Raw genomic sequence first — 22,244 nt, 5'->3', positions numbered from 1 at the left:
GGGAACTGAACCCGGGTCTCTCAGGACCGCAGGCCGGCGCTCTAACCGCTGAGCCAAACCGGCCAGGGCTATACACTCAATCTTAATTGTAGCCCCTATTAGGGCTTTACCAAGAGATGTTGGTACCACAGTGCATGAGGCTCCTGTGTCAAAGAGTCTCAGAATTTTTTATTCATCTCCCGACCATTTTCCCATTCCTATGCATTAGGTTTTGGGTCCCCAGCCACAGAACCCTGGTACTTTTTCAGTCTTTATCTTGATTACTTTGACTGACTATTGGCCTAGATGATTCCAGGTATGGGTTCTCATTGTATTCTCTATTTTGCAGTTTTTTACATTCCTTCAAACTTGGGAAATAGAGCATTTTAATATTGGGGAGCCAGCGGGAGGTGCATTTGGCCCACCCAAGCTTTGATAGTGCTGTATTAGGACCTTTTAAAAATCCATCAATATCAATATTCGTTTTGTTCATCGTAAGTGGAGGAGCATGTATAGTCTTAAAATTTGCTGTGTTTCAATCATTTACATACCGTTTGTGGATAATGGTCAAGCCTTGGTCTTCCCACTCCCCTTATCACTTATATCAAGTGCTCCAACACAGTATGGTTATGTCTGTTATCAAACTGTCAGACAATGTTTAAAAACCTATGTATTCTTTAAATTAACCTGAGTTCCTAACACACACACACACACACACACACACACACACACACACACACACCCGTCCCCCAGGGGAGAGCGCGACCGCAGTCCCCCACTACTCAAATTATGCAGTGGAGTTTCCCACATCTGGGGAAATCGCAGGGGTCAGCACATCGGGAGTGCAATGGATAAGCCTGGCCCTGGGAAAACCACCTTCGGATCACCGTATCTCCCCTGCCAGGTAAGTATTGAGTCCTTAATTTGTTAAAAGCAAGCACTCCAAGAAACCCGACTCTCGCCTGCTCCCCGCCCCGCATCCCGCCTCGCGGATGGAACGTCGCTGGAGAATTCTAGAAGAGGCAATCCCTGACACTCGTATTAGTATTCAGTAGTTTCGCTGGGTAAAGGGCAGCATCATGCAGTTTGAAAACCATAAACTCAGCATATCCATTGTGACATTACAAAGTCACTAAGCCATGCTTCCATTCAGTCAGCAGTGTTCATTTTTGATAGCGTTGCATTTATGCCAAGGGTCCCTGAGGATCAGCAAGCCACCCAAACGCGTCTGTGCCCTCCCCAGAGGTCCCCAACACGAAGCGGCCTTTAGGGCTAAGTGGTCGGGGAAGCCAGGGAGGGACTCGAGCTTGAAGCGCGTCAAGAGTGCGCGAGGGTCCAGCCAGCCACAGTTGCCTCTCTGCACCCTCCCCAACAGAGGGCGCCCGCACCTCCTCAGCTGCTCCCCAGCTGAGCGCGCCGTGGCCTGTGCGCCTGCGCGGCCGCCTCCCCGCCTGGCCCCGCCTCCCGCCCGCCCCGCCTGCCCGCTGGGCCTTGTCTCCTCGCCGGCCCGCGGATCCACAGAGCGGCTTCAGAAACAGGGATCGGGACCCAGCACGCTCCACCCCACCCCTCGCGCATCGCCCTGGCACCGAAGCATGGAGGGCGAGAGTACGTCGGCGGTGCTCTCGGGCTTCGTGCTCGGCGCGCTGTCCTTCCAGCACCTCAATACAGACTCAGACTCGGTGAGCTGAGCGGAGGGGCGGGATCCGGCGTCTCCTCCGGAGGCCGGACGCCCTGCCCGCCGCCGCCCGCGTCCCCCGGGAGCTCGGGGCCGCCGCAGCTCCCTCCGGGTCTGCCTTCCGCCGCCCGCTAGAGAACTAGGTCTTCTCGAGGATTAGCCCTCCGTCTTGCGCGCGTGTTCAGAGGGACCCACCAGCTCCCATTCCCGTCCACTGGCCCCCTTCTCTCGGGTCCCCTGGCTGCTGAAGAAGAGAAAGTTCACGTCCGTCCTCCCGCACCTCCAGGAAGGCTGCGGTGCGCGTCCCGCCCCTAACTGCCCCCTAACTACCCACCGTAACTGCATTTTTCCTGCAGAGCAGCCGCTGCTGTGCCCGCCTGTTCGTTGAAATGGTAGGGTGGTTAAAGGAATAAGAGAGGTCGCGTCCTGTGCCTGTTTTGGAGGGAATCTAAATGGATGAAAAAGCTTAATTTGGTATCGGATGTCTGACTTTGGCATAAGTATTAAATGTATTAAACTGTAAGGCCTCATCTAGTTTCTTTTCTGATGCTTTCGGTTATGATTCAGATATTTATGCTCAAATATTAGATATTTAAATGATTTCATACTAATTGCATAGGTTTAAAACCTCTGAATGAAGTAGTGAAGTAGTTTTTTTTTTTTAATACAGTGCCTATTTTTAAAATCTTTCATTTTTATGAAATTAAACACTATAAAACTTTGAGCCCAAGAAGTGCTGCTTTAGAAGACGTGCTTAGTAACTTGCTAATAGTTTGGAAAATACCATACTGAACTAACTCTAGTAATTTCTTAAATAACCTTGTAGATTAACAACTAGAAAAAAGCAAATATGTGACAATTTTAAATGTATGTAGCTGTGGAAATTATTTTGGAATGTCTTAACGTAAATATAAACAGAATGGGTCCTTGAGTCCTCTGTAGTATTATTACCCCTTAGAAAGACCTATAATCTTAGGCCCTTGTTTCTTAGATCTTTTTCCTAAAGTCTTTAAAAGGTGATTTTCTAGGTAGTTATACTTGAATGGTCCCTGTTTCCTTTCTGGGCGGTTTATCTAGAGTACTAGAGTGTACAGTTCTGGATTGGCCCCGTTTTGTCCAGTAAACACTCACACTGTGGAAACGTTCCTTTTGTGCTCTTCTTTAATGAAATGGGGAGGGGGAAAAAGCATTTTTAATGATAAAGAAGACAAAATCTTCATTGTCTGTCCAGCATAATGGATCTTTAAATGTGCCAAGAGAAATAATTGAATTCTCCAAAACTCAAGGAAATCACCACTGTTGTGGCAGAAATGTATGTTTTGTTTTGTTTTGTTTTTAAAGAATCAGGGCTGTCACCCTGGCCGGTTTGGCTCAGCGGTTGGAGCGTCGGCCTGCGGTTCGGTTCCTGCGAAGGGCATGTACCTCGTTTGCAGTTTGTCCCTGGCCCTGGTTGGTCGTGCGGGTGGCAGCCACTCGATATGTCCCTTTCACGTTGATGTTTCTCTCTCTCTTCCTCTCTCCCCCTCCCACTCTACCTGAACAAAAAATAGAAGAATGTCCTCAGGTGAGGATTAAAAAAAAAAAAAAGAATCAGGGCTCTCAGCTCCCCTTTTATTTAGTTAGTTAGTTAGTTAATAAATAAGGATATTTTTCCATTGATTTTTAGAGAGAGTGGAAAGGAAGTAGGGAGAGAAATATCAATGTAAGAGAAACACACATCCATTGGTTGCTTCCCAAACATTGGGGTGGGGGTCACGTCAGGGTAGGGGATCAAACCTGTAACCCAAATATGTCCCCTTGACTGGGAATCAAACCCATGGCCCTCAGTTTGCAGGTAAAAGCTCTAACCATTAAGCAAAACCGGCCAGGGCTCAGCTCCCCTTTTAGAAAGCAGACTCTGATACTGAATTTCAAATCTTTAATGTTTTGCATGATTTTTAATCTAAAAGCATTGATCATTGTGTCATTTCATAGCTCAGAAGCCTCCACTGGCTCCCAGAAGTACGTGCCATTAATTCAGAGTCCTTGGCTAGTCATTTGGGATGTTCCATTATTGGAGTTATTCCTATCTATGATTTCCTTACACATGGAAGCCTTCCGTTGCCGGCAAACTGCTCTGCTCCTCATTTGTCACACATTGTGTGCTGATTTCTGGCTTTAAGCCTTTTATTTTTCCAAGTGTGCTAAAATCACAGTGGTACTTACAATATCTCTTACTCGTTTTTATTTAACTGTTCATGTTTCCCAGCTAAACTAGAAGTGCACCTGGTCTTTGTTTTCTGTGCCCCTAAACTGGAAGCACATACTATGTACACTGTTAAATACTTGAGAGATTGGTTAGTTGAGAAACTGAATGGTAATTCTATTAGTGTATTCCCTATACTTACCACTTCTTACTTTTATCCATAGGAAGGTTTTCTCCTTGGGGAAGTGAAAGGTGAAGCCAAGAATAGCATTACAGATTCCCAAATGGATGATGTTGAAGTTATTTATACAATAGGTGAGTCACTTATTTCTGTCTCCTATTTTTGTTAGTTTATTCTGAAAGGGATCAACATAAATTACTTTTTAAATTAATTAAAAGAAACAGATACAAAATTTTAAAAGTAGATTTGCCCTCATTTCTCAATTAAAATTATGGCCGTGGCCTAGTCTAAAGCAGGAAACAGTATGGGACATAAGAAGATTAAAATTACTATGGGGGCCCTAGCTAGTTTGGCTCAGTGATTAGAGTGTCAGCCCATGGACCAGAGAGTCTCCGGTTCGATTCCTGGTCAAGGGCATGTACCTGGGTTGTAGGTTCAATCCCTGGCCCTGGTCAGGGTTGTGTGGGAGGCAACCAATCAGTGTGTCTTTCTCACATCAATATTTCTCTCTCTCTCTCTCTCTTTCTCTCTCTCTCTCCCCTTCCCTCCCTCCCTTTCACTCTCTCTAAAACTCGATGGAAAAAATAGCCTCTGGTGAGGATTAAAAAAAAAAGATTACTGTGGGGAAGTGAATGGCAGGAAGATGGCCCAACAAAAGGAGAAGGAACCAATAAGCAAAACCAAGAAAAAAGATTAAAGTTTGGACAAAAATGTTAAATACTACAGAAAAGTTGGAAGATGGAACTGACAAAACTCAAGTGACTACAGAATTTAAAAACCTTATGTAATTTCTGGAGTGTGATGGGGAAAAGACCAGACTGCAAGGGCTTGAGGAGTGAGTGGCGAAGCAGCTGTAGCTGGTGGCGGCTGTTCTTTCAGAGGAAGGAAAAGAAAAACAGAGCTTTAAAGTATATAGGGAGTTTTCTGATTAACACATAGTTTTTTTCTGATCATATTTTTTAAAACAAAATTGTTGGTGTACTTTATAAAAAAATTGGCATCATGACATCATTGTGTTACAACCATTTTTCCATGTTAAATTATCTAAATATCATTTTATATAACTGCATTGTATTCTCTATGGCCTTACTGTTCCGGCTCTATGTAATTTCAGCAGTCCTTTAAGTAAGTGAATTATAATCAGAGTTATTTCCACATTTTTATTATCATAAGTTATACTACAATGAACATCTTTGTATAGATATTTTCCTGGGAATGTGATTATAATGTCAAAGGGTATGAACATTTTTAAGGTTCTTGATCTGTACTTGCAAATTGCTTTCCAGAAAGATACCAGTTTATATTCACACTATTCGTGTTATTTTTTTTTTTTTTAATCCTCACCCAAGGATATTTTTCTATTTATCTTCATATAGAGTGGGAGGGGGAGAGAGAGAGAAACATCAACCTGAGAGGGACACATCGACTGGTTGCCTCCTGCACAACCCTGACCAGGGCTGGGAATGAACCGCATCCCAGGTATGCGCCCTTGACCAGAATCTAACTTGTGACTCATTGGTTCCTGGGCCAACACTAACTGCTGAGCCAAACAGGCCAGGCCTATTCATGTTATTTTTTGTTTGCTACTTTAAAAGGTAAAAAATGTAAGTACATATATGTAAATTTACATATGTATAAAAATGTATATATGTGTAAAGTAAACATATAAGGTAAATTTAAACTCACTCTCAGTCTCCTCTGTGGCAACCACTGTTGGTTTCATGAGTGTTATTTTTACTCATCAACAATAAGCATAATACACACATATATGCATATATGTTTTTCGTTACACAAATGGGATTATTCTATACATAGATAAAGGTGTCATTAGTCCAGAACAGTATTAATGTGTATAGTTTGTCATTCTTTTTCATGGCTGCAGAGTCCCATTATATGGACATACCATGATTTATTTAAACTGCTATGAATAACTTTCTATTTTTTAAATTCAAAACAATAAAATAATAGAAATTTTATTGTGCATATATATATCTTTGTGCCTTTGACTATATCTGAAAGTTAAATTCCTAGAAGTAGACCATTGCCTTTTGGAAAAGTCATACCATCTTAGACTCCTCAATATGTAAAAGTACCTGGATCCCCATAATCTTGCCGCCATGAGTTGTTATCAAGTCTTTTCATCTTTGCCAATTTGATAATTTAAAAAAAAATTATTTTAATTTGCATTTCTTAATTACAAATGAGGTTAAGGGCCTATGTATTTGACCATTTTGGGGGTGCCTTTTTTTTTATTTGTCATGTTGCCCAAAGTATCTAACATTTTGAGGACTTTAGCAACCATTTATTGAGCAACTCCATGTGCTAGGAACAGTGCTTAGCTCTAAGGTTTCAGGCAAGTGCTATAGAAACACTTAGATATTTGCTCAAATTATTTTAAAATGTTAGATCACTTTATTAAGACACATGATAACAGATAAAATCCAAGATCTACAAATTACTACATTGCTTTGGTTAATGAGATTTTCATTTTATATATTCCCTTATCTACATCAGAGAATGTTTTGCTGTTATTTACAAAGACTGTTTCTACTCAGTGTTTTTTCATACAGAAGGATTTATCTGAGGGTAGTATACATTTGCTAGAAGAAAAATATCTAAAGAGGATGATCACTTTTCCTATTTAGATTTATTTCTATTAACAAAAGAATTAAAACTTGCCTCTTAAAAGGTGTTTGGTTTTATGCTGGCCAGTGTGACTCAGTTGGTTAGAGCATCATCCTGAGCACCAAACAGTCAAGGGTTTGATTCCTGGTCAAGGGTACATGTCTGGGTTCCAGGTTCAATACCCGCCCTGGTCGGGTTACATGCGGGAGGCAACCAATTGATGTGTACCTCTCACATCTGTGTTCTCTCTGTCTCCCTTCCTCCTTCCTTTCCACTCTCTAAAAATTAATGGAAAAAAATATTCTCAGGTGAGGATTCAAAAAAAAATGTTGGTTTTGCCCTGGCTGGTGTGGCTCAGTTTGTTACAGCGTCATCCCATGCACCAAAGAGCTGTGAGTTCAATTCCAGTGAGTGCAGACACCCAGATTACAGGTTCGACTCCTAGTCAGGGCTCCTACAGGAGGCAACAGATCGATGTTTCTCTCTCTCTCCTTTTCTCTCTCTGTACAAGCAATAAAAAACATATTGTCAGGTAAAGGTTTTTTTATAATGTCTTGTTTTTTTTGTTAATCCTCACTGAGAATATTTTTTTAGTGATTTTCAGATAGAGCAGAAGGGAGGGAGGGAGAGAGAGTGAATGAGAAACAGTGATGTGAGAGAGACACATCGATTGGTTGCCTCCTGCACGACCCCGACTAGGGCTGGGGATCGAACCTGCAACCCAGGTACTGCCCTTAACTGGGAATCAAACTCAGGACCCCTATGCTCTAACCTAACAGCTAAGCCAAACTGATCAGGGCAGATGTTTGTTTTTACTTTATATATTTATTTATTATTATTTTTTTTTAATTATTTTTATTAATTTTTGTTACAGATGTTTCTCCTTTTTCTCCCATTGACACCCTCCTCCCCATCCCCCCCACCCCATCCCCAGCTTTGTTGTCTATGTCCATTGGTTATGCATACATGCATATAAGTTCTGTGGTTTATCTCTTCCCCCCCAACATCCCCTCTTCTGAGGTTTGTCAGTCTGTACCTACCTCTGTGTCTCTGGGTCAGTTTTGTACATCAGTTTAGTTCATTATGTTCCACAAATAAGTGAGATCATGTGATATTTGCCTTTCTCTGCTTGGCTTGTTTCGCTTAGCATAATACTCTCCAGGTCCCTCCATGTCATCTCAAAGGATAAGAGATCTTTCTTTCTTACAGCTGCATAGTATTCCATTGTGTACATGTATCACAGCTTTTTTATCCACCCGTCTACTGTTTTTTCTTGATAGTGAAACAACTACTTCAAAAGAAAATCCTATTAGTTGTTTTGATAAATTGGGTAAAATTAGAGCATAACCCTTTTTAGAATTCAAAGAAAATATAGAAGCTTTCAATTTATCTTTTGTGTTATCCTTACTAACATATTTAGAAGGAATATACCACTCTAGTTAGGAGGGAGGCTCTTTGAATGTGGGCCCTACCACTTAGACCCTCTGCCTGTTGCCTTACTTTTAAAATGGAAGGAATGATAACCTCTGTCTCATAGGTTTCTTGTGAGGTTTAAATGAGACAATGGTAAAGTACTTCCTGCATGAGATGTTCAACGTATGTTATTTGAATGACAATGTAATCATAACTAAAAATTCTTTTTTCCAGACATTCAGAAATATATTCCATGCTATCAGCTTTTTAGGTAAGTAGTAAGAGCAAATATAAATGATCCACTGTGAAAATTACTCTCTACAAGTGAAGTAAATTTTAAAACTAACAAAGTGAAAGAAGAGGGAACACCTGTAATACTTTCAACAATAAAGATTTAAAAAAAGAAAAGAAAAAAATATAAAACTAACGAAGTATTTTTGTTATACATAGTGGTACTAATTAAAATGAAAGACTTTTGCCCTGGCTTGTGTTGCTCAGCGGTTAGAGCGTCGGCCCGCAGACCAAAGAGTCTTGGGTTCGATTCCAGTCAAGGGCACTCTGTTGTGGTTTGTCCCCAGCCCTGGCTAGGGTCACACGGGAGGCAGCCAATCAATGTGTCTCTGGTCATATCAATGTTTCTCTCTCTCTCTGTGTGTTTCCCTCACACTCTATCTGAAGATAAGTGGAAAAATACCCTCAGGTGAGGATTAAAAAAAAAATGAAAAGACTTTTTTAAAAATACATGAAAATGTACTTGGTCATTTCAACTCTGTTTAATAAGTCATTCTGTTTAATAGGTCATTCTGTGTATTTATGTTTGTTTTAGCTGGTCTCCACTGCCTCTCCCAGTTACCAGTTTACCTTGAGGATTGCTTTTGCTTCTCATACCCATTCACCTCATTGCATTATTATAAACTCAGTGATACATTCTCATGCAACCTTTTTTTTTCTACTCTTTTATTCTAGTTTATCATTTATTTCCTCACTTAACTGTAATTTTTAATGTTACCTTTGTCAGTTAACCAGTTAGGTTCTTTAACCTGCTTCCTTTTGCTTTTCTAGGGTAAAAACTTCTGCTGTTAGTCCTACAGACAGTAGTAGTACTATTAGCCCTAATATAGGCTATGGTATTTTTAAAAACTATTTATTGCCCTGGCTGGTTTGGGCTCAGTGGCTGGAGTGTGGGCCTGTGGACCAAAGGGTCTCGGGTTCAATTCCTGGCTCCAGTCGGGATCGTGCAGGAGGCAACCAATCGATGTATCTCTCTTGCATTGATGTTTCTCTCATTCCTCTCTCCCTCCTTTCTACTCTCTCCAAAAAAAAAAAAAAAAATCAATGGAAAAGTATGATTGGGTGAGGATCAACCAAAAAAAAACTTTTTATAGAGGTATTCTTACACACGCATAGAGAAGTACACAAATGAATGACTTTTCATAAAGCAAACACCTATAACCACAAATGGTGTAGTTTTAATGAAATAGCTTTATGATTTATATAAACTGTATATGAAAAATCAGCATTATTGCCCAGCTGGTGTGGCTCAGTGGATTGAGCATCGTACCATGCATCAAAAGGTCACTGGTTTGATTCCGGCCACGGCACATGCCTGGGGTCGCAGGCTTAATTCCCAGTGTGGGACGTGCAGGAGGCAGCCAATCAGTAGTTCTCTCTCATTGATATTTCTATCTCTTTCTCTCTCTCTCTCTCTCTCTAAAATCAATAAAAACATATTTATAAAAAAAAAATCAGCATTGTTATCTCACAGTCACACTTAGTGATGTACACATCACTAAGGTTGTGTAAGAGTTGCAGTGGAGCATATGGTTAAGGTAAGAAAGATTTATGGTAGGGGATGATAGAAATAAAGGCTTAGTATAGTCGTAAACTGCTGTACCAAAAAGAGGTACAGCTCCTATAGTGCCTTCTGAACAATGGACATACAAAAATATTTGTTAAATACTAAGGGATTCTTGGTGGAGACTCATAAAAAGTACATTCTTGAGGGCCAGCAAAGGATTAAGAAGGGAGAGTCAAAGTGATGTAATATCTTCTGGTGACTACCTTAATTAGATAAACCGAATAGTCTTAGAGCCGAGGAAACCATCTAATCCAGTGATGAGAAACCTGTTTCAACCTTTTAGCTTTAAAGACTAAGGGGGTGGATGGTGGGGGTGGGGAGGGCATAAGGAGAACCACCTGAAATCACTCTCATTCAAAAAAGTTTACTACACATTTCATTTTCCCTTAACAACAAAATAATAGGCCTAAAAAGTTCATGATGTAACCAATGCCATGAACTGGTTAATGGCAGGGCAAAAACTAAAAGAATCGGTATTTCTTGAGTTACAGTCTAATATCATACCACACTGTTTCTTCCTTGTTCTAAATAATATAGGTGAACATGTTAAAAACAATCTTCTGATACCATACTTCTTGGAGTATGAATTGCATAAGATTTAACACCCAGTTTTATGTTCTGTTACATAACCTGGGCAACAAAGTTATGGCACCCTGGCTTATTTTTATATGAAATTCTATCTACAAATAGTTACTATATTAAGGGTTGTTTAAAAAAAAGAAGAAATGGAAGAATATGCAACAGCGATTATGTGTCCAGCAAAGCCTAAAATATTTCCTGTCTGGCACTTTACAGAAAAAGTTTACCAACCCTGCTCTAATAGCTTCTCAAAGTTTTTCTCTGAAATATACTGATTCACTTACCTCAGGAATCTGGGAGAAGTCCTGGAAAAAAGGCCATTGAAGCCTAAAACTTAGTCATTAAAACAAAAAAATTACAGAATTTAACAAATTCTGCACAATACAGGATGGAGCAAAGTCGGTTTACATTGTTCGTATGGAAAATAATAAAATAAATAATACAAGAATAAACTGTTTCACATACAACTGTAAACCTACTTTTGTCCCACCTTGTATATCTGTTTCTGTTTTAAAGTACCCCCTTCCCAGAAACATCACATAAAGTCAATGCTTGCACATACAAGATGTGCATCATTATCCTATCGTTTCTTCTATACCCTGTTTATTGCCTTATGTCCTACTTTGAGAAGCTCAGAAGTGGACCACCCTAGAGAAATACAGGAATAAACTCTTTTATTTAGAGTGTTCATTGTTGGGATAATAAATAGTAAAATAGAAGGAGCTGTTTGATCAACTGAATATCCCCCTTAGGTAGGTGGAACACTTTGTCTATTTTCCCATTTAAAATTTTTAATGTAAGCCTTTTGTAAGTTAGAAAGAAAAAATATTTTGCCCATTAGGATATATCTTCGGTTCTATCCAACTTAATCTTTAGTGTACAGATTAGAATTGCCATCAAAAGCCTATTACATTGACTATTATTTATAAAGGATTTTGTGTAACATATTGCACCATCATAGAAAAGAATATTGTTTATCTCAATGAATGTTAATAAGGAGGAAAGTATTATTTGCATTCCCTGTTATTGGAAGGGAAAGAAAGCTGAAAGTAAACTCTTTAGAATCTTTCAGAATTATCTTTTAATTCTCCCTACATCTCTAACTTTTCAGCTACAGAACAAAGACCACTAAACTAAACCAGTACCTATTCTTTTGCTGGCCCCCAACAAAAACCCAAAACCAACCAACTCCTAAAACATATCTCTTAATTTAATGCAAGTATTGCCTTTGGAATTAACAATGAATAAATTGTCTTTTTATTATTGTGCTTCAATACTCATTTTACATATTTTTTTGTATGTATCAATATTTTCTTTTAAGTTTTAATAAGTAAATTATGAATGAATTTTGAACTGGCTATGTGAATTTAAAATTCCTGTATTTAATGAATAGTTTGTTTTGTTTTAAAATAAAAGTGGATGCCCAAACTCATCTCTTGAAGTTTCTCCACTTTTCATTTTTCATTGCTTATGGACCTCATATTTCTACCACTTTAAGTCTGTTACTTTGAGAACTTTCTCTACTATTTATTTTAGAACTTTATCTGACAGGCAGGTAGGTATATGGATTTTGGTTGGATAGTTAGGATAGGAGTAACTAAAATTAAAGGTGCTAATAAAATCATTCATATTTTTAGCTTATTTGAAATGCCTTTAATTTTGGCTTTTACAGCTTTTACAATTCTTCTGGTGAATTAAATGAGCAAGCTCTGAAGAAAATACTATCAAGTGTGAAAAAGGTATTCCATGATTTACCTTATCTTTTTTATTGTAGTATTCTTGTCAATTTCTAAAAACGTGTAATATTGCCCTGGCTGGTTTGGCACAGCAGTTAGAGCATCAGCCCCCAAACCAAAGAGTCTCAGGTTCAATTTTGGTCAAGGGCACGTCCTTCGGTTGCAGTTCAATCCCAGCTCTGGTTGGGGTCCTGTGGGAGACAACCAATTGATGTCAGTGTTTCTCTCCCTCCCTCCCTCCCTCCCTCCTTTCCACTCTCTGAAAAGTAGCGGAAAAGTATCCTCAGGTGAGGATTAAAAAACAAAAAACGTTTAATACTTTGACAGAACTTTTAAGCAGCATATATATGTCTTAATGATGTCCTATAAAGCAGGTAAGGCTTGTTCTTTCCAGAAATTTAAAGGGGCTGCTCTGAAAGCAAAAGTCATTAAAAGAATTAATCTTGTTTTCATCCTTCCATTGACCATTCTAATGAACATTGATCATGAACTTTATCCGTTACTGTTTTCACATGGCCAGTTACTAGTTTTTATAGTGCAGGGATGATTTCCTATACAGCACCTAATTTGAATCCTCCACAGCATTCTTGTTGTTCAGTTAAAACTTGTGGAATAGTCATAACAGATTTTTTTTTCCCCAAAACCAAAATTTTTCCTGGGCACTATTTTCCTCTTAAAACTTTTTAATCTCTGAGTTCAGAATAAAAGATTCAATAGAAGTTTCTTTCAAAAAAATCCTTTGTTGAAAATACTTGGGCTTTTCCTCCAATTATATTTGGGTATTTAAAAAATGTACCTGTAAAAAATGTTTTAGTTTTGCCCTGGCCAGTTTGGCTCAGCGGTTAGAGCGTCAGCCTGCGGTCCAGAGAGGCCCAGGTTCGGTTCCCGCTAAGGGCACCTACCTTGGTTGTAGTTTGTTCCCGGCCCTGGTTGGGCCGTGCAGGAGGCAGCCACTTGATGCGTCCCTTTCACATTGATATTTCTCTCTCTCTCTCCCTCTCTTCCTCTCTCTCCCTCCCACTCTGTCTGAACAAAAAATGGAAAAATGCCCTCTGGTGAGGATAAAAAAGAAAAAAATGTTTTAGTTTTAAAACGAAACCATTTTACTTTCCTCAAAACTTAGTTGCTGAAACTGTCACAGACAGATCTCTAAAGCAAAGTGGTTTGTTCTTTTTTATAATTACTAAGTTTACAGCAAATGAAATTTATTTTTCCAGTTTAAAAAATAAAGGTTTAGTAATACTAATAACACATTTCTTTAACATGTTACAATTTACAAAATCTCTTCACATGATCTTATTCAATCTTGAAACCAACTCTGTGGTGTAGGTAATTATCATTCCCATATAAATTTGTTTTAAAAGCTATTGGGTTCAGCTTACTTATTTAGCAAGCCAAGTATCCATATAGGAAATTAACTTGTTTTCATTGACATTTTCTTAATTTAAATTTTGACTAAAGATTAAGATTTTAAGATAGCAAATGCCATAAAAGAAGTTAATCTTTTTTTTTTTTTTTTTTATCCTCACCCGAGGACATTTTTTCATTTTTTGTTCAGGTAGAGTGGGAGGGAGAGAGAGGAACAGAGAGAGGGAGAGAAACATCGCTGTGAAAGGAACACATCGAGTGGCTGCCACCCGCACAACCGACCAAGGCCGGGGACAAACTGCATCCGAGGTACGCGCCCTTAGCGGGAACCGAACCTGGGTCTCTTCGGACCGCAGGCCGACGCTCTAACCGCTGAGCCAAACTGGCCAGGGCCTCTTTTTTTCTTCCTCTAATCTGCATTGAATAAAATTTAGCCCTAAAACTGAATGGAAAGTAATTTAACTGCAAGACGGTTTGCATATTTTACAAAGTGTAAAGTATACATTTAAATGTATGTTTTGTTTACATATGCCCCAAATCTTGCTAACTATGAAGAAAGCCATATTTAAGGCTGTCAATTTTGCTTAATTGTGATAGTTAAGACACATGATAATTATAATCATTAAGGTATACACCTGATTTTTTAAAAAATACGTTTTTATTGATTTTACAGGGAGAGGGAGAGAGAGAAACATTGATGTAAGAGAGAAACATCAATCAGTTGCCTCCCATATGCACCCCGACCAGGGATCAAACCTGCAACCCGGGCCCTGGCCGGTTTGGCTCAGTGGTTAGAGCATCGGCCTGTGGTCCAGAGAGACCCGGGTTCGGTTCCCACTAAGGGCATGTACCACGGTTGCAGTTTGTCCCCGGCCCTGGTTGGGTTGTGTGGGTGGCAACCACTCGATGTGTCCCTTTCACGTCGATGTTGCTCTCTCTCTTCCTCTTTCTCCCTCCAACTCTATCTGAACAAAAAAATGGAAAAATATCCTTAGGTGAGGATGAAAAAAACAACAACAAAAAACCCTGCAACCTGGGTTATGTGCCCTGACCAGGAATCGAACCGGTGACCTTTCTGTGCATGGGACAACGCTCAACCAACTGAGCCACACCGGCCAAGGCCACCTGATATTTTTTTCTATATTTTCTTTCAGGATGTGGTAGGTTGGTACAAATTCCGACGCCATTCAGACCAGATCATGACATTTAGAGAAAGACTACTTCACAAAAACTTACAGCAGCATCTTTCAAGCCGGGAACTTGTTTTTCTGCTATTAACACCGAGTATTATAACAGAAAGCTGCTCTACTCATCGGCTGGAGCATGCCTTATATAAACCTCAGAAAGGGTAAATGTTGGCCAGTCACTGGCTACTATCCTCAGCTAATAGAAAAATATACCCAATATTTTTATAGCACTTTGTGTGGCTTACCAAGTATTTTCAGACATTGTTGCATTAGACTGTCATAATAATGCTCTGAAGTCTCTCTTACCATCTGTTCTTTATAGATGGGAAAATGAAGGTCGGATAAGGAAAATAGAAGCCCAGTATAGAATGCTGACTTATGTTTCTGGCAATGAGTGTTTGCTATTATTTAACATAAGGTGGAAAAAAAATGTGTGTTTTAGATATTGGTTGCTAAAGGATACAATGTAGAACTGAAACCTAGGTACTTGAGCAGCTTTTCTATAACCTCTGCAAGGAACCAAGGTAGTTCTTGGTGATCTACCAAAATGATTTAATAGGGACTCTCAAAGGCTGTATAAACATCATTTTCATGGAATATGATAATTAAGTTAAAAGAGTACCAACTAAGGTTAATTTTATTATTCATGGAAGACAGGCTAGATCTCAACAATACAGCCTTATTTTCATATGTGCTAATCAGTTAAAACAGCCTTAAAAGTATTTTTAATGTAATTATCTTACACTGTGTACAGTTCACACCTTTTAAAAGCCTTGTACCTCCAGTCAATAAATTCTGTCTTCGGTAAGTAGTAAGGAATGGGTTTTGGTTTTTAATCTTGTGGGGGTAAGGTAATCTATACTAATAAGTTGATGCTAATCTTTCACTTTATTCTAAGTTTATATTTAAAATTTTTATTTCCTCAGACTTTTTCATAGGATACCTTTAGTGGTGGCCAACCTGGGCATGTCTGAACAACTAGGTTATAAAACTGTATCAGGTTCCTGTACGTCCACTGGTTTTAGCCGAGCAGTGAAAACACACAGGTGAGATTCTTCAGTTGCTTTCTCACTAAACTTATTCCTGTTCATTTACTAAAATTAATTTCTTAATTACAAAACAGCAGAATAAAAATAAAAGGAAAATTGACCAATGACCACATCAGTCAAATAAACTAGACTGTTTTTATTTTGTCTGTATTTCCTTCTAGCACTTGTCCATTTATAAAATACATAGAGGGGGGTTGTTGCATATTTTAACATATTTTCTTTTTTAAGCCTCACCCAAGGATATTTTACCATTTATCTTCAGATAGAGTAGGGGCAGAGGGGAGAGAGACATTGATTTGAGAAAGACACATCAACTGGTTGCCTCCTGCATGACTCCGACCAGGGCTGGGGACCGAACCACAACCGAGGTACGTGCTCTTGACCAGATTGAACCCTGGGCTCTTTGGTCCGCAGGGCAACATATTTTCTAAGAATAAGTACCTGGCCTCAAAATAATAATTTTTTAAGGCATCAGTTCAGATTAAAGGCATGAAATTAGACTAGGTAATAAAGACAAAATGAGGCTTTAGCCAAGATTCCTGCATACTATAGGCTGCTAAGTTATAACTTTTTTTGTGGTATTTAAAGGAATAATTGTCAGAAATAACAACACTGGTTTTATAGGATACTTTCTGGACTATAAACTTTATGAGAAAAGGCACTAGGTTTTACTTATTTTTGTGTTCCCACAGTACTTAATCAGTGTCTTAAAGAAACTAAATAACCCATTTCATTGATTTTAAGATGTACAGTTTTAAGTTTACCTCAATTGGGATGTTTTACAAACCTTGTCTTAGCATTTTTTTTCTTCGTGGTATATAAAATGTTGCCTCGCCCTGGCCAGCTTGGCTCAGCATTTAGAGCGTCGGCCCACAGACAGAGTTGCGGGTTTTATTCTGGTCAAGGGCATGTACCTTGGTTTCGGTTTGAGCCCTAGCTGGGGTTGGGACTGTGCGGGAGGCAACCAATCGATGTCTCTCTCATATCAATGTTTCTCACTCCTTTCTCTCTCTCCCCCCCACCCCCATCCCCCACTTCCACTCTATCTGAAGATAAACATAAAAACATTCTTGGGTGAGGATTAAAATAGTAACAATTAAAAAAATAAAACAATGTTGCCTCCTTCAACCAATGATGCCTTAAAATCAGTAAGATATGTGATTCTTCAGTAGCTCAACTACAGATAAGTTTTTCATCGTTTCATTAAATGAGTTCTGTACATTTGCCTGAGGATATGGTAATTTCTTACAGCCCTGAATTTTTTAAAGAAGATGGATCTTTAAAGGAAGTACACAAGATAAATGAAATGTATGCTTCTTTACAAGAGGAATTAAAGGTAAGTTAACTTGTCTAACATCTAAAGACCACTTCTAGAGTTCATATCAAATTGATCACTAACATTTTTTAGGGATAACCTGACTTTGGATTAGATTTATATTTATTTTAGTTTAGTTTAGTTTCAGTAACAGAGACATCAATCTCAGTGGTCTACAAATACACAGGTTTTGTCTCACTCACTTTATGTCTTGGTTGCAACTCTGCCTCTGTTCTGAATGTCACCTCCATTCTAGGACCAGACTGAAGGAGCAGCCCTTAGGCGAAACATGCTTCTTATGACAAAATGAAAAAAGCAAGAGAGCTAGTGGAAATTCACAACAGCTCTTTTTTATTGTTGATAATCCTCACCTGAGGATCTTTTTCCACTGATTTTTAGAGAGAGTCGAAGGGAAGGAGGGAGGGAGAGAGAAACATCGATATGGGAGAGACACATCAACTGGCTGCCTCCCACACAACCCTGACCAGGGCTGGAGACCAAACCACAACCAAGGTACATGCATGCCCTTGACCGGAGTCGAACCCCCAACTCTTTGGTCCGCAGGCCAACGCTCTAACTGCTGAGCCAAACCAGCAAGGGCTCACAAGTCTTAAAACAGCTCAGAGCTGGCTCGCCTTTTCCCCTCATATTTCACTGGTCAGAGGATATCACATGACAATAGGCAGGGACATATGATCCTTTTATAGGATAAAAAGGAAACTAAACAATCTACCACACTCTTAGTTCTTATCTTGTTTTGGCAGTTCAGGTCCTTAGAGAAGTAAACATCAAGGTGGAATTAGACAAGCAAGAGATTTATTGGGCCTGAGAAAGATAAAGGGGAGGGTACATCTGAAAAAGGAGCCAGAGAAAGGAAATTGGGTAGGAAAAGCTTTAAGACTGCAAGATCATAAAAGTTTCAGCCAGGCAAAGCTGTCCTATAGGAATGGACTGGTAATAATACCCCCAATGCTTAGTCATTGACTAAGAGCAGCCTAGGGAAAGCCTGGCCTAAGCATAGACAGAGTAGTGGACCCAAAGTATGGCAGCTATGCTGCCAGTCAACTATGCTGCCAGTCAACTATGCCTCCTCTAAATGGAGATCTGAGTAGTATATTTCCATGGCCACTATACTCAATATAGCACACTAAGAGAAATGGCCTTAATACATTTTACACACTACTAATATGAATAATACAGGAATTTTAGAAAACAGAAAAACATCCAGAATCCCACCACCATTAACTATTTTCACTTTGTCATATTCTGCAGTTTCCTCCTAAAGTATACCTGCTTTTATATAGTTGACAGTGATAGAGGCACATAAATATGTCGTGATTTTTGATATATCATTAAACATTTTATGTATTGCTACATATTCTATTGTTCTTTTTAATGGCAGTATATTTCATAGAGTAGAACTCTTAGGTTAAAAGTACCAACTTGGGCTAAAATAGGGAATGTGGAGAAGTGTGTTACAGGAACTGTAGGCAGAAAGCAGCTGAGTTTCAGGAAGAAATTGGAACCAGGAGCTAGAGTGCCATCACAACTCTCTCCCTGTGTGTCTGCACATAGGTTTCCTTCGTAGTATCTACAGGTCTTTCTGTTTATTGGCTGACCAGAGAGTGGCTAACCTCCAGCTGCATTTAGATCTCTTCTGTTCAAGAGATTAGCGTTTGCTGGTTTGTTAGTTAATGTCTCTCCTTGGATAGGCTAGGGTAAAGTTGGTGAAGGGGTTATTGGTGAACTCATGGCAGAGTGAACAAGTGTGGGATAAATAGGCTGAGCAGATATCTTAGAAAGTATCCATTAAAACTGGCTATAACAACCTATAATTGGAAAGCAGTTACTCTTTATATTATACATAAGAAACACCATCATATATATATGTGTGTGTGTGTATATATATATATATACACACTAAGATATATTCCCAAAATGAAATCAGAGTCAAAGGGTATTAGTACTTCAAACTGATGACACATGAGGCTAGTCTGCTTTTCAAAAGTAGTTTCTTGGGGGGTGGGGGGCAAAGGGGGAAAATAGGAGCCATCTGTAATAGTAGTAACAGTTTTTTTTAACAAGTAGTTTCTTTCACAGGAATTATAAAATTCCTGTATGAAAATTCTTTCATAACAGTAAAATACAGTCACTTTTCTTTAATGTTAAATGTTTGCGGTAACTATGCACCTCTCAAAATAATACAGTATTTTTGTTTTTCATTTCTGTGTATTATCAAGGAAATTACCAGTATGATAAAGCTATTGTATAAATGGGAAGTTAATGCATCTGGAAAACATTTGATATCTATAAAGCACAATACAAGTGCTTGTTGTTGAGTTCCTCCAAAAAATAGCAAAATTAAATTTTTATAAAAGCAAATATTTGATATTATGTACCATGAAGGATTTTATATTATTTGTGAACCTAGACTATAGTACATAACTTGGAACTTTATCTATACCCCTAAATTATTTTATTTTGCAGAGTATTTGCAAAAAAGTAGAACAGAGTGAGGAAGCAGTAGAGAAACTACTAAAGGATGTAAACAGATTAAAACAAGAAATTAAAAAACGAAAACAAGCACAGATTCAAGCAGAACGTGAGTAAAAAGTTTACACATCACTACTTTCTGTGCCTAAAAAAATATATATATTCTGGTTGAACTATGGATGAGCTAGCTGCACTAATGAATTTGTCCACCTTAAAAGTAATTGCTTTGTTAATACTCTTAAATCCCACTGAACAAAGAACAGGGTACTATTATAGCTATATTCTATTGTTGATATTAAATAATTTAATTATAATGTTCTCTTAGAATATTATGGCATATGGGAATTTGGAATTATGCAAGTCATTTTTCTCAGTTTAGATAATTTGATAAAATTCTTAAAGTGTTTTAGACTCAACTTTACTAACACAGATGATTATAAAACCTTTGTAGAACAACTACTGTATGTTGAACTATTATTTTATTTTGTTTAGGAGAGAAGACTGTCCAAAAAGACCCTCAAGAAAACATTTTTCTTTGTCAAGCTTTACGGACCTTTTTTCCAGATTGTGAATTTCTTCACTCATGTGTTATCTCCTTAAAAAACAGACATATTTCTAAAAGTAGCTGTAATACCAACCATCAACTCAGTGTGGTAGACAACCTGACCTTAATGGTAGAATACACTGACATTCCTGAAGATAGTCCAGCTAGTAGTGCACGGCAAATGAAGAAGCGTAAAGCTTTAGATACAGATGACAGATGGCAATTCAAGAAGTCACGGCTGTTAGAGATACATAACAGACCCTCTAAAACAGATACTGATAGTAGTAACCAAGAAAAAGCATCTACGAGCAGTCCTGAAACAGATGAGGATATTGAGAAAATGAAGGATTCTGATGAATATCCACAGTCTCCTACATTTTGATCTTTCTAGGCAAGAAGATTTTTGATTGGCTGAGGGTAAAGCCAAATATTTTTATTGTTTTTGCTATATCTGGCTGCTTTTAGTAATATATAAAAAACTTGTACAGCATTCTTTATAATTGGGAGAGACTACCCTTATTTTCACAATAGAAGGAAGTCTAAAGTTAATATGAAAATTTAATTTTTTCTAGGTCACAATTCCTGCTCAAGTTGTAAGTAGTAAATTATGACTAGGGTTGCCAGATAAAGTGCTGGACACCATACAATTAGGGACATACTTATATTTAAAAATTATTCACTGTTTATCCGGAATTCAGATTTAATTGTATGTCCTGTATTTGTATTTGCTAAATCTGGCAGTTCTAAATATGGCACGACTATAAATGCAGCACAAATTGTTTGGTTTCTTTAAAGTGAAGTACAAAATGCTACTAAGATTTTTCATTTCACAGCAACTTCTCATTCCCAATCTTACTCGGTTGTCTTAACCACACCTAATTTGACAACTGTTTTTTAAAGCTATTTTTATTATCCTTTCAAAGCATTTACTTAGCATTTTTTGCAACAGTAACTTTCTTTTTACTGCTCATTTTTCATCGGTAGAATAACAAATAACACTAACAGGTATGGGAACAAAATAGCTAAGTCTTGGCAATGCAGAACTCAACAGGTAGGAGTCATGGGCTTCAGTAAGATTTTTAGGAAGAATGTTTAATCTAGTTTAACCCAGTTTAATCTAGTGAGTTGGTTAAGTGGAGGTTGGCTGAGAGCTTTTGCTGTTTTTTATATTTGTCTTTTTCATAATTGTGAGAATTTTCCATGAAGCATACACATCATATGAAACCTTCATGTTTCACTACTCACTGGATGAAATGCTGAACACACACTTTGACCACTGCTCTTCTCTATGTCACTTCCTAATAGAGCAAATTCATAGCTGGTATCAAAAATCATCATCTTTTATGTGTTAACATGCATTAGTTTCCATGGGGAACTTATGAAAGTCCACATAATACTAGGGATGATTTTGCAAATAATTTCTTCTGGGATTGTTATACTGGTTACACAAGAAGCACTGTAGTGTTACAGAGGGCAGAATGAGGGGAAATAGGTTGTCAGTCTGAACCCTATTTAAAAATAACCACAACCATCACCAGAGCATATAGAACATAGATAATGACTAAATGTAACCAACAAATGAACAAAACTGGGTACATGGGGGCCATACTAGGTAGTGGCAACAAGGAGCCAAGATACATGCAAATGTATTCTCTGGATAATAGCTTGAGGTTTTTCAAAGATTCTACATGTTTACTCAGACTGAAATCTAATTGTGCCTTCATGAAAGTTCCATTTGCTAAAATGCGATACAGTCATTCCTCGTTTATTGCAGTTAAGCCGTTCCAGACTCTAGCGGTTACACCTGGCATTGAAGGATTCCTGGGGCTCGAATACACAGGCCTACAGCCCATACGTACAGCAATTTTAATTGTAATTGTAATACAAGTGTGTATAATCGACTCAGACAACCAAGCGCGCGCTGTATCATTTTCAGTCTCGATCAATTTTTTAATGAATATATTTGGAAAAACTGCGATAGAATGAAGCTGTGCAAGTTGAAGCGTGAAGTGGCAAGGGATGACTGTATATGTACAAAAGTATTAGGTTATACT

General features: G+C 38.4%; 1 protein-coding gene and 1 non-coding gene across 3 annotated transcripts; one reads left to right on the top strand and one right to left on the bottom strand.

Moving 5' to 3' along the window:
- Nucleotides 1-729: 729 nt before the first annotated feature.
- On the bottom strand, nucleotides 730-891 carry LOC118622663. Its single transcript, XR_004958105.1, has one exon. It is a non-coding gene; the product is annotated as a U1 spliceosomal RNA (small nuclear RNA).
- A 611-nt stretch (nucleotides 892-1,502) lies between these two features.
- Nucleotides 1,503-22,036, top strand: ABRAXAS1 (abraxas 1, BRCA1 A complex subunit). 2 transcript variants are annotated; one of them, XM_036261417.1, is made up of 9 exons: nucleotides 1,503-1,661; nucleotides 4,067-4,157; nucleotides 8,296-8,332; nucleotides 12,171-12,237; nucleotides 14,757-14,950; nucleotides 15,716-15,835; nucleotides 17,090-17,174; nucleotides 19,641-19,755; nucleotides 20,139-22,034. In XM_036261417.1, the coding sequence occupies exons 1-9, from the start codon at nucleotides 1,575-1,577 to the stop codon at nucleotides 20,570-20,572; spliced, it is 1,230 nt and encodes a 409-aa protein (XP_036117310.1). In that variant the 5' UTR covers nucleotides 1,503-1,574; the 3' UTR covers nucleotides 20,573-22,034. The 2 variants fall into 2 exon arrangements, with proteins under 2 accessions (XP_036117310.1, XP_036117318.1); XM_036261425.1 differs by lacking the exons at nucleotides 1,503-1,661; nucleotides 8,296-8,332 and having other exon boundaries at nucleotides 4,062-4,157; nucleotides 20,139-22,036.
- The last annotated feature ends 208 nt before the right edge of the window (nucleotides 22,037-22,244 follow it).

This window comes from Molossus molossus, unplaced genomic scaffold, assembly GCF_014108415.1.
Source record: "Molossus molossus isolate mMolMol1 unplaced genomic scaffold, mMolMol1.p scaffold_m16_p_1, whole genome shotgun sequence".
Taxonomy (NCBI): domain Eukaryota; kingdom Metazoa; phylum Chordata; class Mammalia; order Chiroptera; family Molossidae; genus Molossus; species Molossus molossus.
The sequence above is the reverse complement of the archived record's forward strand: the minus strand, read 5'-3'. Positions and strand labels throughout refer to the sequence as shown.

Coding starts and splice junctions, on each gene's coding strand:
- ABRAXAS1 (XM_036261417.1), top strand. CDS start 1,575: ATGGAGGGCGAGAGTACGTCGGCGGTGCTCTCGGGCTTCGTGCTCGGC. Junction 4,158..8,295: donor TGAAGTTATTTATACAATAG/GTGAGTCACTTA, acceptor TCTTTTTTCCAG/ACATTCAGAAATATATTCCA. Junction 15,836..17,089: donor CGAGCAGTGAAAACACACAG/GTGAGATTCTTC, acceptor AATTTCTTACAG/CCCTGAATTTTTTAAAGAAG.